At 38.2% G+C, this 14,633-nt stretch overlaps 1 protein-coding gene across 30 annotated transcripts in view; it reads left to right on the top strand.

Annotated features, from left to right (window-relative positions):
* Window positions 1-14,633, top strand: part of DTNA (dystrobrevin alpha) — a 391,156-nt gene that overhangs the window by 302,431 nt on the left and 74,092 nt on the right. For all 30 annotated transcript variants that reach the window (XM_058438478.1, XM_058438477.1, XM_058438474.1 and 27 more), the window contains 3 exons: window positions 3,750-3,835; window positions 9,498-9,652; window positions 13,442-13,547. In XM_058438478.1, the coding sequence (XP_058294461.1) occupies window positions 3,750-3,835; window positions 9,498-9,652; window positions 13,442-13,547 (347 nt within the window). The remainder of the gene's footprint in view (window positions 1-3,749; window positions 3,836-9,497; window positions 9,653-13,441; window positions 13,548-14,633) is intronic.

The following is a 14,633-nucleotide window of genomic DNA, read 5'->3' as shown; positions in this document are numbered from 1 at the left end:
GACAATTCCTGATGAGCATAGCTCTTAAATTTTTCCATTTGGGATGTATCAGCTTTTCTCTACTCCTTGCTTCCTATGTTAATGCCAGTGCCTTTTTTCACAATGAAATAGGGACCCTGGTCCCATGTTTTGCTCAAAATATGGGCTGATAACCAGAGGAATATATGCTACCTAACTGCGGTTGGCTAACTAGCCAACAGAAGACGCTTTTTACTTTGGGTTTCATAAAATAATTTTGTGCAGAATAATCTCACAGTCTCTATAATTTATTTAAACAAATCTTCAGAAACATAACTTTTGTTAGAGAATTCCTGAATTTGAAATTAGGATAACTATAGGCACTTTTTCATCACAAATTTTTTCAACCATTATTTCCTACTCACAATACAACTGTGCTTATGTGATATATTTACTTTTCAAAAAACGCTGGTATTTTTTAAAGGCCCCCTCTTTAAAATTGGACACCCTCCTCTTCACCCTGTTATATTTACAAAAAATGTTCTTTTTAAAAAGATCCATTTGTATTTAAGTCTTTAGTGCTCCCATTCTCTGTTGTAGAGTCAGTCATCTCTGCTCACTCCTCAAACCCCATAAATATTTATCCAGTGCCCAGGATAAGCAAAGTATGAACTCACCCAGTCTTGGTGTGCTTACCACGACCTAAATCCCTGCATACCCCCAGAATCTTTCTTCATGACAGAGTCACATTTGCAATCTGGCACAGTAGCTTGCATAACAATAGATTCCAGTGGCCTAATTTCACCCTTGAGTTCCTGCAAAACCCTCATTCAGCTGCCCTCCATTTGGTGATTTATCTAGATTTATTGTGTCAATTTGGCAGAATAGCTCTGATATAACGACTGTTGGATCTAATATCATCAATCTTCCATTTCCAGGAACAATACAGGACTGGCAATCTCCCCATGATCTTCTTCATTAAAAGCTAAGGTCTAAGAGTACACCTATGAGCTATCATTGTTTCATCCGTTGGAGAACTCTCTGTTCCAAAATCATCGGTGGTCAATCCTCTCCTTTTAAATAAATTATTCTCTCGGATTCATTGAAAGGAACTGTATTGCTCTTGAAGCCTCACATATAATGCTCTTCGATTTCTTTGCATTTTGAGGACCACATTATTGCTATGTGATTGCTAATCTTCCATACCTTGTAGACTTTACTGTTCTCATTATTTGAACCATGTTACAGTTTAGGAAAAAGGCTAATTACCTCCTGAAGTCAAATGTTTGATACTTCCAGTTATCCATGTAATGGGAGGACAGGAATAATTTTGAATAGCCTGGTTTTTACAAAATCATTGCATTTCTATTACAGCTACCTGCTCTAAAATTAATAAACAACTCACTAAGTGGATGGACACCCAAAATTCCAGGTGTAACTTTTATAATGATTACTAATCATTCCTTAATATAAAAAATGTATTAATCACTAACTCTGTGTGAGACCAAGTGCTAGGCACTAGGAATTCAAGTAATTCAGAAAACATCATCTCTGCACTGAAGGATCTCACAATGTAGAATCCAGTCACACTGCAGACATGTAAAAATCACATCAAGGTCATTCAGTGTGACAGATACCACATAATAGGTAAAAAGTGAAGGGCAGAGTGATTTCCTAGACATCTAGGAGAAAAGCTGTTTTCAGAGCAGGGTGAATAATGATATTGAATGGCATCTTGACAAATGGATGGGAGGGTTGTGGGCAGACCATGTTAGGAAGGGGAGGGGCCAGGAGGTGTTGAACAGTTTGACCATGGTGTGCGGTACAACAACAGAAAAGGTAGCAGAGGAGACTAGACGAGACTGCTGGTCTAACGTGTGCCGTGAGCAAACGTTAGAACTTCATCCTGAGGGCAAAAGGCGACCAGAGGGTTTTAAGCAATGAAATAATATGGTCAAATTTGTGATATGAGTGTGCAAGCAGAGAGATCATTTCAGAGGTTATGACCGTGTTAAAGCAAGAGCTAATGGAAGCAGTGACAGTAGTAATGAAAAGAAGGGAATGGATTCAACATACAGGTAACAGGTCTAGCTGAGTCCTTCAAACATTTGTTCAGGGTGGTAGTAATTAAGGAAGAGCAAGAAATCAAAGGCGACCCCAACTCAGGATTCATTTTCAGGTAACTAGGTACATGGTGTTTCTAATAACCAGCCGAAGGACTGCAGGAGGAACAGCAGGTTAGTACTAAGGTTAGTCTGAGTATTACGGAAGAGCTCTGTAAAGATAATGAGTTCTCTTTTGAACATACTTAGTTTGGCATGAGGTGTCTAAGTGAAGGTTTCCAATAAATGATTACATAAATCTGGTGCTGAGGCTTAGAAATAAATATGAAAGAGTCACTAGCATAGGGTTCAGTCAATTTTGCATTCTGGCTGGTTGTATTTGAGGTATTACACTAAGAATGACAGCAATAGTGATAAATAACAAATGATCCGTCTCTGAAACCTAGTTAAGGAACAAAACCACAATTATTTACATCTTATTCTTCTTATATATAAGGTATATGAATCTTATTCATATAAATTATTTATTCCATGTACTAAAGCTTTGCCAATACAAACTTTACTTACCTTTCAGACACATTATTATTTTAAATAACTCTTTTGATCATTCTTAAGATTAGCAACTATCAAATAAATGAATTACTAATATGATATGGTTTCTGATTCCAAAGTATAAGAATAAACAGTTGATTCCAGCTGGAAAATCATTTAGCTGAAACATTATACTTTTTATCATATCCCCTTTATATCACATTTGTGAAGGACAGATTTGTTATACTTCCTGAATCAGTGAAGATTTGGCAGCACTTGTGTCATTTGGGTAGAAAGAAAGTGTTCAAACAGAGCTTTTACTTTTTTTTTAAGACAGAGTCTCCCTCTGTCGCCCAGGCTGGAGTACAGTGGCACAATGTTGGCTCACTGCAACCTCCACCTCCCAGGTTCAAGCAATTCTTATGTCTCAGCCACCTAAGTAGCTGGGATTACAGACGTGCACCACCACACCTGGCTAATTTTTGTATTTTCAGTAGAGACAGGATATCACCATGTTGGCCAGGCTGGTCTCAAACTCCTGACCTCCAGTGATCTGCCCACCTCAGCCTCCCAAAGTGCTAGGATTACAGACGTAAGCCACTGTGCTCGGCCAGAGCTTTTACTTTTGCCCCTTTAAAATAGCAGCTCTCTTTGAAAAGTAAATATATCACATAAGCACAGTTGGCTTGTGGGTAGGAAATGATGGTTGAAAAAAATGTGTGATGAAAAAGTCCCCATAGTTACCCTAACCTCAAATTCAGAAATTCTCTGACAAAAAAAAAATGATGTTTCTGAAGCTCTGTTTAAGTAAATTATAGAGATTGTGGAATTACTGTGTGCAAAAATCATTTTATGAAACTCCAAGTGAAAAGCATGTTCTGTTATTTAAATCCATAGTCAGCTAGTAGATATTCCTCTGGCTATCAGCCCATATTTTGAGCAAGTGACATATACAAAGAATAAGCTAAGAGATTCTGATGTCTCTTAAGGAAACACTGAATAGACAGTTTTTCAGATATGTGCATTGAATTGTTTTCACAACCTTTTATAAAATGGATGTGCTCACATAAGGCATGCAGCTATGTATCCTGTGATTTCTACAGAATAGAAAATGTCAAACCTTGTTGCTGGAAGTGCTCCAAATGACATCATGGTTTTGTTTTGTTTTTGTTTTTGTTTTCTATTACCATTAAACAGGGAAGGCCATGGTAAAATTTCAGTATTCGCTGTCAAAATGGCTTTAGCCACATTGTGTGGAGGGAAGATCATGGACAAATTAAGATGTAAGTTATTATTCCTTGTGTCTCTCTTTGCTTTTCCCTGCTAGGTATCACCCTTTTCTCTCCCTCACTCCCCCATGTCCCCTCCCCATTTGTATCTTTCCTCATTCCATGAGAGTTGTTTGAAATACATTTTTCACTGATGTTTGGATTTTGTCATAGCGATATTTTCATATTAGATAAATGCTAATGAAATGAATGTTTTCCTCTACTTATAACCTGTTGAGTATCACCAACTGGCCTTTTTCTGAAATTAAAATAAAATAAGCACTCTTTGCAGTTAATTGTGCTATACTGCCTTACAGGTGGCACAGGATGATAGGGACATCAAGGCTTAGTGGGAAACCTTCCCCTTTAAGTCTTCTAAAAGCAAGACTCCTGGCACATTTCCTCATTCTTCTCAGCCAGCACTGTTCAAATCACTGGGAACTCCAAAGGTTTCAAAGCCAACAATGTCAGGAAAGAAGAATAGGAATTACATAGAGACAGCATTGACAGAGTTAACTAGATGCCAATAAAAGCATGGTAGCTAAAGTACATTGAGTAATTGTGGGCCTTAATGAACATTTTGTCTCTAAATATGGTAGAGTTCCTTAACCAAAAACACACTGGGGATTGTTTGTTTGTTTGTTTGTTTGTTTGTTTGTTTGCTTTAGGTAAAGAAACGGAGACTCAGTTAACCATATGGCTAAGATGACACCAGGATTTGAACCCTGACTTTTTTTTCTACACAGGTGGTTCACAAATTTTAGCATGCATCAGAATCACCTGGAGGGCTTTGGTAAAACATAGATTTCTGGGTCCCACCCCAAGAATTTCTGACTCAGTAGGCCTAGGATGAGGGTGGGTGACAAGAATATTTATTTCTAACTAGTTTAAAATGATGTTGATGCTGCTGTTTAAATTTAAAATTTCCATTTAACCCTATCTTTTCCCCTAAATAGTATGAGTTGGGGCTGTAATGCTGTGTTAGAAAGGGCACTGTCGTGGGAATTGGGAGTTCCAGGTTGCAAGCCCAGCTGTGTGACTAATTTGCTGAGTTATCCTTTGGCAGTTACTTCACTTCTTTAGTCCTCAGCCTCCTGTATCCTAAATTTTGGGATTTTGTGAGATACCCATAGAGTCACACCTGGCTGCATGCAGCCATCTGTGTAGCTCACAGCACAAGGCTCACCTGCTGCCTGTCCTCTTCTGAGTGAGATCTCTTGCTCCTTGATCCACCCAAAAGGAAAGAATAAGGAAAGACACAGAAAACACCTTTTGTTCCTTTGAAATTGCCCCGGAGATGCTCCAGGGATGAGTCATTTCAATGGACCAGTAAGTAAGTGAAAGGGACAACAAAGCCTCAGGTAGCCACACAGCTTCCCTCACTTCTGGGACTTCCCTCCATGGAAAGCCAAAGGCAGCCAGGATTCAGAGAAGCCTAGCCAGACCTTAGGAGGAGCCATGTAGCTTCTCTTTTGTTAGCCCGAAAGATATAGAAAATTAAAAACTATCTACCTCAGTGCTTATTTGAGAGATAATCTAAATTAGAAGGTGCTGACACCAAGGGCTTTTTCACACACACACACACACACACACACACACACACGCTTCAGAGTAATCCTCAGGCATTTCCTTCAGGGTTAAGCCAGAAAGAGGAAGTTTAGCAAAATGAACCAAGGCCAAGGAAGTTCTGAGAACCTTGTCTGCCAACCCCAACTGGCCATTTACGAAGAGGACGTTAGATAAATGTAAAAAAAAAAACAAAACAAAAGCTAAACAAAAAAATCCACTGGAGAGACATCTAAAAATACCTATTTAATATTATATTAATAGGTACCTGGATAGAAGGGTCCCATATTAAAATAGGTTAAGGAAATCTAAGAAAACCAGTTTTCTGCATCTCAGAACGTCTGTCAACCGTTAACGTAGCAGGCTAATTCTGAGCCCTCGAAGTCCTGGTGTTTGCTCTCTTTCCACTCAGCTTTGCTCAGTGTAAGATTTCATCCTCCTCCTAGAGGAAGGGTGGAGGGTGAGGGAGGGGGGCTTGGTGGAGGTGACAGTCACAGGAGTCACATCTAACTACAGAAGTCCCCAAGCCCTTACAGCTCATCACCTAGGGTGGTGTCTCAGACCAATTACTAAACTAATTACTGATTAGAGAAAAAGTATGACAGCAATGGCCATTGTGTAATCCACTTTCACCTCCTGTGCTCAGAAGGGCCATCCCTTTCCCTCAACCCATGAGCAACCCATGAACAAATGTGGGACAAATAGAGGTGAAGGGAATGGCTGGTAGGTAAGGGACTAGCAATGTCAGCACAGCTACAAAGCTCAAGATATAACTAAGGTATTGATTAGATCTTTACAATTGTGAAAACCCTTCCAGTTCTCTCTTGGGTCCAGGAGTTCAAAGGAAACAGTATAACTGCTACAATGTTTTCTCCTCACCTCATCCCATCACCCTCCAAAAAGCACTCCCTAGTGGCCAAAGTCTATCCTCTTTAGGACAGTGAAAGAAGCAACAAATGCATGTGTCCGCTTGGAGGTAAACTAAGTTTTCTAGTCTGCAGAAACAAGCTTCACAATATCACAGATTCTGTAGAAATACAGATAGTGTGACCCTGATAAATCACATTCCCCACTTTGAGAGCAGTGCACCTGAATCACACCCTTATGTGTCCCTGGTTCTCTGACTGAGGAGTCACTCTGTATAGTTAATCCTAGGAAGATGGTTTTAGCGGTTTCCAGGTAACTTGGTTAAAATCAATTTGACCAAAAACAATTTAGTTAAAGGTAATTTGGTCACAAAAATCTCTCCAGAATGTTAGCTGATCAAAAATGAATATCCGAGTCATGAATATTTCTAGTTTCAGTGATAATTATTAATTGAATGAGCCAATGTGGGCAAATTTACCCACAAAATCTGCCCACAGAGACCAGTGGCTGCCCCTTGGTGAGTGGGATTGTGGGTGTTCCTATTGTATTCTTTTGTTGGCTTGCATTTTAATGATAAAACAGATAAGGTAGCCAGGCATGGTGGCACATGCCTTTAGTCCCAGCTACCCAGAAGGCTGAGGCAGGAGAATCACTTGGACCCAGGAGGCAGAGGTTGCATGAGTTGAGATCACGCCACTACACTGGGCAACAGAGAGAGACTCCATCTCAAAAAAATAAATCAAAACAAAACAAACAAACAAAAAAAAACAGGTAAGGTCATGATTTTCTACATTGCTTCTGTAATAAGAAAAAGTAAAATGAAGGGATATGGAATGTTGCAGGCTTGAGGGGTTTTTTTCCCCTTCTTTAAAGTTTTTCTAATTCACGTTAAGCCAAAATGCCAGCTGTGCTTGTTTGGCAATTTTTCTATTTTTGTGCATAGGGATGAGAGATATTTAGCTTGTTCCAGCCTCTCCCTTATTGTTGGGGAACACAGAGCAAGAATAATTGGCTGAAAACAAGTCAGAAATTTTAAAAAACAAAGAGAAAGCCACAGAAAATTTGAAGTTGATTTTCTTAATGCTTTAAAATGCATTAGAAGAGAAAACAACACTATGTTTCAACATAATTTCCAGTAATTAGGGCCACCATTCAGTGGTAGGGTGTTCCCTGTGTAATTCCAGGGAGCATCACTGACACAGCCTAGGAGATGAAGGGCGCCCCCTGCAGTCATGTGCCATGGCAACCTAAACATAAACTTACCTAATAATACTACTTTTTTGTCAGATTGTTCTTGGCCCAATTATAAGCTGTTTTAACAGGTTGGAACATTTGTTTATACTTCTGTCTTAGGGCTCCTGGATAGTACTAAGGATCTTAAGGGATTCTAAATCCAATGCTGTAAGCCTGGTATGTCATGTGCTGTTCTAAAGCTTTGGGGAGGACTTTTTAAGTCTTTTTAAAAGACTAGTATTATGGAAAATACTGCATATTTATTGAGTTTCTATTACTGAACTGGTTGTTTTGCCTCTACGCCTACGCATAGGCTTTCTAACACACTGACCTACTTTAAATACTTCAGTATCTCCCTCAACATCTTCTGGACACAACCTAAACTCCTCAGTAGAATTCAGCCACAAAAAAGAATGAAATCCTGTCATTTGAGGCAACAGAGATGAGCCTGGAGGACATTATATTAAGTAAAATAAGTCAGGCACGGAAAGATAAATACTGCATGTTCTCACTCATATGTGGGAGCTAAAAAAAAAAAAAGTGAACTCATGGAAGTAGAATTGTGCTTATTAGAGGCTGGGAAGGGTAGGGGGCTGCAGGTGGTTGGGGGGATAGGGAGAGGTTAGCTAATGGCTACAAAATTACAACCACGTAGGAGAAATACGTTCGAGTGTTCTATAGCACTGTAGGGTGACTATAGTTAACAAGACTTTATCGTATATTTTCAAAAAGCTGGAAGAGAAGATGTTGAATGTTCTCAATACAAAGAAATGATAAATGTTTGAAATGAAGGTAACGCCCATTGTCCTGATGTGATCATTACACACTGAACACATGTATCAAGATATCACTCTGTAGCCCATAAATATGTACATTTTTTTTTTACTCAGATAGAATCTCTATAGTCTCATGGTTAACAAACTATTTGAAACAGCAGAAACCCTTTATAAATGGAGTATTTAATGAAAATGAGAGTCAATTCATGTTCTCAAAGCCATAATCCAATAAAATCCTGTGATATGCTTAACATCTGACTTTGGCTTAAAAACAATGTTCCCAGATTATATTTTGACCTTGAAAAATTAAACCTAAAGTGAATAGAGGTGGCACATTCACAGCAGTTTATCCCAGCAGCTGTGCTGGCCTGGTAACAAGCTAGTTAGCATGGTGACAAACTATATAATAGCAAACCCTTTCATTCTAATAGTGATTTGCACAGAGGAATTATAAAGCACCTTGGGAAATTATGCCATTAATATTCATTAAGTGCACATAGCGGCAGAAATTGAAGAACCATGGTTCAGTGAAGCCACAGGCCCTTCAGAGAAAGATCCAGGACCCTGACCTTACCTCATCGATCATCCACAAGACCAGGCTTCCTCTTCACTACACGAGTCAGAAAACCCTTTGCTGTAAATCAAGTGCCTTCCACCCAGAAAACTGTAATTTATAGAAAGTTTTCTGCTTCTGTAGGAAGTTAATCAAGTGTTTGTCATTACATCTTTATCCTCACTGTGTCTTTGATTTTCAAATATCTTACACCAAAATCTGAAAGTTTTAGTGATAATATAAAATGGTAAATTTCTAGCTAGATAAATGAATATACACACACCCCAACTTTATAGTAAAACTCTCATTGTGTTTCAAATGAAGTCAGCGTCTCTCTCATATATACAAAAATTTCTCTTGTTGAGCTACATGAGAGTTAATAGTTGACCTCAAAACAAAAACATAGTGTCTTATTAAAGACATTCAATAAGTGTCTTTCTCATTAAAATGTTAATTTTACCCAAATTACTTGTGATTGCTATGTGCCAGAATCATCTACAAAAAGAAACGAGAGAAAACATTATGCCAGGAATATTTCAGCATAAAAATTAGCTTTTATATTATTCTTTCATAAAAAATGTTTATTTTGCTACTTTTTTGTCATTCATAGCAGACATATTGAACAAAAACAGTGGAGAATGTTCATGTGATGAATAAATGTCTTTCCTTTTCCTTTCATCAGATATTTTCTCAATGATTTCTGACTCCAGTGGGGTGATGGTTTATGGACGATATGACCAATTCCTTCGGGAAGTTCTCAAACTACCCACAGCAGTTTTTGAAGGTCCTTCATTTGGTTATACAGAACAGTCAGCCAGATCCTGTTTCTCCCAACAGGTAGGAGAAAAATATGTTTAAGGAAGTATCTCTTTCAAACAGTGGTTGCTCTCCTTCTAGATGTCATTCCAGGTCACAAATACTCAGACAAATTATTCTATGTGATAGCAACCCGTAGTGTGTTTTTCAGCCTCTGACATATGACCTCTGAGCCAGTAACTAAACCCAGCACATCTGCATCACAATAATAGACAGTGTTTCCTGACCATGAGGCAGGCACTGTGCTAAACTTTTTCCTTTCATTGTCTAATTTAATCCTTACAATAACCCTTCTGTGTTAGTCTGTTTTCACACTGCTATAAAGACATACCCGAGACTGGGTAATTTATAAAGAAAAGAGGTTTAACAGACTCACAGTTCCGCCTCGGGAAAGTTACAATCCTGGTAGTTACAGCAAAGACCTACCTTCTTCATATGGTGGCAGGAAAGAGAAAGAATGAAAAGCCCAGGGGAATCTGCCATTTATAAAACCATCAGATCTCCTGAGAACTCCCTCACTATCACGAAAACAGCATGGGGGAAACCACCCCATGATCCAATCACCTCCCACCAGGTCTCTCCCTCAACACCTGGGAATTACAGTTCAAGATGGGACTGGGTGGGGACACAAAGCCTCACCATATCACCTACACGCTCAGTGTCATTATTTTTAGTATCACTGCACTTTCAAAAGGGCTTAATTGTCTCACTCAGCCTCATATGAAATACATGCTTGACCCGGCAACAAGCTTTAACATTGGTTTAGCAAAGGATATCAGGAAGGAATCCCAACATCTGCCACATCATGACCTGAGAGGCCCAAAATGTGGCAAACACAGTTGCCTAAATCTTCGACAGCATGATACATTTGGGGTTCCAAGTGATGTGTTTTAACTGGGTATGGCTCAAGCTACCCTGGGAAGCTGCATAATTTAGGGGGCTATGTGTGTACCTCTCTGGTCATGTAGAGAGACTCCAGTCCCATTCTCCAGAGTAGCCCAGTGGTAGCATAGAAATCCATACATTAAAGGTTAGTTTACCATTTTTTGAAAATCCAAACTAACTTTTTTGTCCTCTAAAAAGGCCTCTTGACTGGTGTGGTGGCTCACCCCTATAATCCCAGGACTTTGGGAGGCCGAGGGTCAGGAGCTCAGGAGTTCAAAACCAGTGTGAGCAACATAGGGAGACCCCATTTCTATGAAAAATTTTTAAAACTTAGCCAGGCATGGTGGTACATGCTCGTAGTCCCAGCTTCTCAGGAGGCTGAGGCAGGAGGATAGCTTGAGCCTAGATGGTGCCACTGCACTCCAGCCCGGGCAACAGAGCAAGGCCCTGTCTCAAAAAAAAAAAAAAAAAAAAAGGTATATCCATGCCCCATAAAATGCATACAACAAATGCTCGCTACGCTGAACTTTATGGATTAAGAGTCAGGAAGTCTTTTCTTTTTACTGAAATTAACTTTTAAAAGTGTCAATTGACCGGGTGAGGTGGCTTACACCTGTAAGCCCAGCACTTTGGGAGGCCAAGGCGGGCAGATCACAAAGTCAGGAGTTTGAGACCAGCCTGTCCAATATGGTGAAACCCTGTCTCTACTAAAAATACAAAAATTAGCCGGGCATGGTGGCAGGCACCTGTAGTCCCAGCTAGAAGCAGAAGAATCGCTTGAACCTGTGAGGCGGAGGTTGCAGTGAGCCGAGATTGAGCCACTGCACTCCAGCCTGGGAGACAGAGCAAGACTCCATCTCAAAAAAAAAAAAAAAAAAAAAGTAAATCACTTCAAAACACAAATCTATTTTTTCATTCAATTTTACTGCTTTCCAACTTTTCTCGTGGCATGCTAAATGTATGGCTCCTTTTATTTTTACAGTGCTTTATGCCTCACAAAGTGAATTATCTGATTTATGGCTTGCAACAACCCTGTGACCTAACAAGGAAAATATGATTCTTTTTTAGCAATACAAAGTTCATAGCTAGTGAGGGCAGGGGGCTGAGTTTTTAACTCTGGCCTTATAATTCTGTCTGTTAATGTTACTCTTGTGTTCTTCTTGTTGTTGCTTTTGTTTTGTGCACTTTCAGTTCATATTTGCAAATATGCAGATGATCTGACTCAAGGAAATGTAACTACCTGTTGTATTAGTTCACCCAATCATGGAAACAAGAATACTTTCATTTATATCTGAATTCTTAAATTTTAGGTAGTGTATTATAGAATAATTGCTAAATGTGCCAATGCCTCAGAATATGTCTCATTCAAAATCAGCTACAATAATAGGACTGGGGTTGTTTTTTTTTTAATCTTAAAAGGACCTATGCTGGGTGCGGTGGCTCACACAGTAATCCTAGCACTTTGAGAGGCTGAGGCAGGAGGAGAGCTTGAGTCCAGCAGTTCAAGACCAGCCTGGACAACATAGTAAGATCTCATCTCTGAAAACAAAAATTAAACAATTAGCCAGGTGTTGTGGCACACACTTATAGTCCCAGCTACTTGGGAGGCTGAGATGAGAGGATCCCTTTAGCCCAGTTGTTCAATGTTGCAGTGAGCTATGATTGTGCCACTGCACTCCAGCCTGGGCAACAGAGTGAGATCCTGTCTCTAAAAAAAAGAGAGAGAGAAAAAAGGACCTATGTGTTCAAGAATTATATGTGATGTTGACATGTTCAAAATTCCTTTTGAAATATCCTATAGACTGTTCTGTTATATGATTTATATATATCCTTAATGATAAGAAACTTATACATGTTGAAATCATAATAGCATTGTTGGAAACTTCCAGGAGTGCTTTTTAGCCAGTATGACAAATAGTCAAAATGAATAAGATCATTTCAAATATGAAAAGAGGTAACACAAAAATAATAAGACCAGTTTAGTTTTGTACTTAATGAATTGGCTATTAACAGCTACTCAAGAGTCTGAGGTCGGTAGGAGGAGGTAGGAGGACGGCTTGAGACCAGGAGTTTGAGTCCAGCCTGGGCAACATAGTGAGACCCCCATCTTTAAAGCAATTAAATAAATATTTTAAAAAATAAATAAATAAAATTATCCCATCCCCTTTGATAGTCTAGTTCAATTTTTCAAGTAGTGATTTTTGTATATAAATATGTATTTTGTTATTTATACCATTACAGTACAAGTATTAATATAGCTTTCTTACTTTTATCATTTTGAAAGAAATTTATAAATACAATGCATTCTTTTGTACATCCAAAAGGACCTGGATACTGAGAAAGAAGCTGACTGAATTGAGAGTAATTGTATCTAAAGTAATAAAAGGAGCGAATTTTTTAAAATTTAGATGGTTCTGTCCTGAGAGGATTCCCTCCTGTTCTTGTATAACAGAACCATTCACATTAACCACTAAATATTTAGTACTGAAGGAAGCTGAGGAAGCTCGAAAGGAAAGTTGTTCTATAAATTTAGAAGACTGACTTATAGGAAAATTGTAGAGTGAGCTATGATGCATTCTTGAGTAAAATTCCATGGAGAATTTCAATTCTTTATTTTTATTCATTATTTTCATACTGTCTTTCATATATACAAATGATGCTCTCAGAATTGTTTTTCTTCTGGTGATACTATTGACTCAGCCTCAGGGGAGAGAATTCAGTCCTATGTATGCTTAGATATAAAAAGCAAGCACTGTTTTCAGTTCTGAACTAGTTTAATAACACATTTGGCAAGTTCTGTTTCTTCAGATATTAGAGGTTTATTGAGTGCTCTTTTGTTTCAGTCTAAAATGATATGATATTTACATAGCAGGTAAATTGAAATGATTCTCTGTCCTAAATTTATGAGTTTTTTTTTTAATGCAGAAAAAAGTCACGTTAAATGGTTTCTTGGACACGCTAATGTCGGATCCTCCCCCGCAGTGTCTGGTCTGGTTGCCTCTTCTGCATCGACTAGCAAATGTGGAAAATGGTGAGTAGTTACTACTGAGCAAAGGTGATTTTTTAAATTATTGAAATTAGGCCATTAGTTCTACAGTTAGTAAGTCCAGGTCGTAGTTTTAGGGAAGCCTATTTAGTGGCTGTTAGTTTTGTTTAGGATAGAACTAACCCATCTCCCTGTTCGGGAAGGCCTTAAAGGACTACTGAAAAATTAGGACTGTCAGTTCTAAAAACGTATTAAATCTCATGGTGTTCTTCTCAATTACAAGGTCAAGTGTGGTTAAAAGAGTTGGCACAATAGAAGGCAAACTTCAACAAGGAGTGTGCCATTATTTTATATTTGTTTTAGATCTGAATTTCTCATATTTGCATACATGGTACTGATTATTTCTTCCCAGGCACTCAGCCAGAAATAGGTGGGAGAAATGAGAAAAAAAATAGATGATAGCACCCTGTTAATCTTTAGTCATATGTTCCAGATTGTGAGCTTTCAATAGTTGTACTTACGTTAAAGATAAGAGTAAAATAACTTTCGTATCATGTCTTTTTTTAAAGCAAGTATTTCTAAGATAAAAGGAACTACTGTTGGCATATCCAGATTTAAATATGAAATACAGTTTGGGGCAAAATTTACAGAAATTTAAACATGGAACAGTTCAGTGCCTCCATCTAATCTTTAGGTGTTTCTACTTATTGTTCAATGTAACTCTGAAATTTCTCCAGACTTGACGAGGAAATAATTTAGTCTCTATCTCTTACTAGAGATTTAACTTAAGTCTCTATATATTACTCAACTTCTGTATATTTCTTTAATATACATTGCAGCTAAAGTTAGCTTAACTTTAAATTATCATTCAGAATTTTTAGAATCTGCCTTTATTTATCTCAGTTAGTTAAAAGTTATAACTTTATCCTGTTTTTCTCATGGAGAAAATTTAAAGAATGAATTTACTTTTTTTTTTTTTGCAATCACTAACGATCATAGTTTTTTTTATGTTTATCCATATGCAGAAGCGAAGAGCAATCAAGGTCCATGTTATTATGCAAAATGAGTTCATGTTACTGTTTACAGTTCTAGAACAGTCATTTTCCAATCATAAAGCTATAATTTCATTCC

The sequence above is a fragment of the Hylobates moloch genome, unplaced genomic scaffold (genome assembly GCF_009828535.3).
Source record: "Hylobates moloch isolate HMO894 unplaced genomic scaffold, HMol_V3 SCAFFOLD_5, whole genome shotgun sequence".
In the NCBI taxonomy this organism is placed as follows: domain Eukaryota; kingdom Metazoa; phylum Chordata; class Mammalia; order Primates; family Hylobatidae; genus Hylobates; species Hylobates moloch.
The sequence above is the reverse complement of the archived record's forward strand: the minus strand, read 5'-3'. Positions and strand labels throughout refer to the sequence as shown.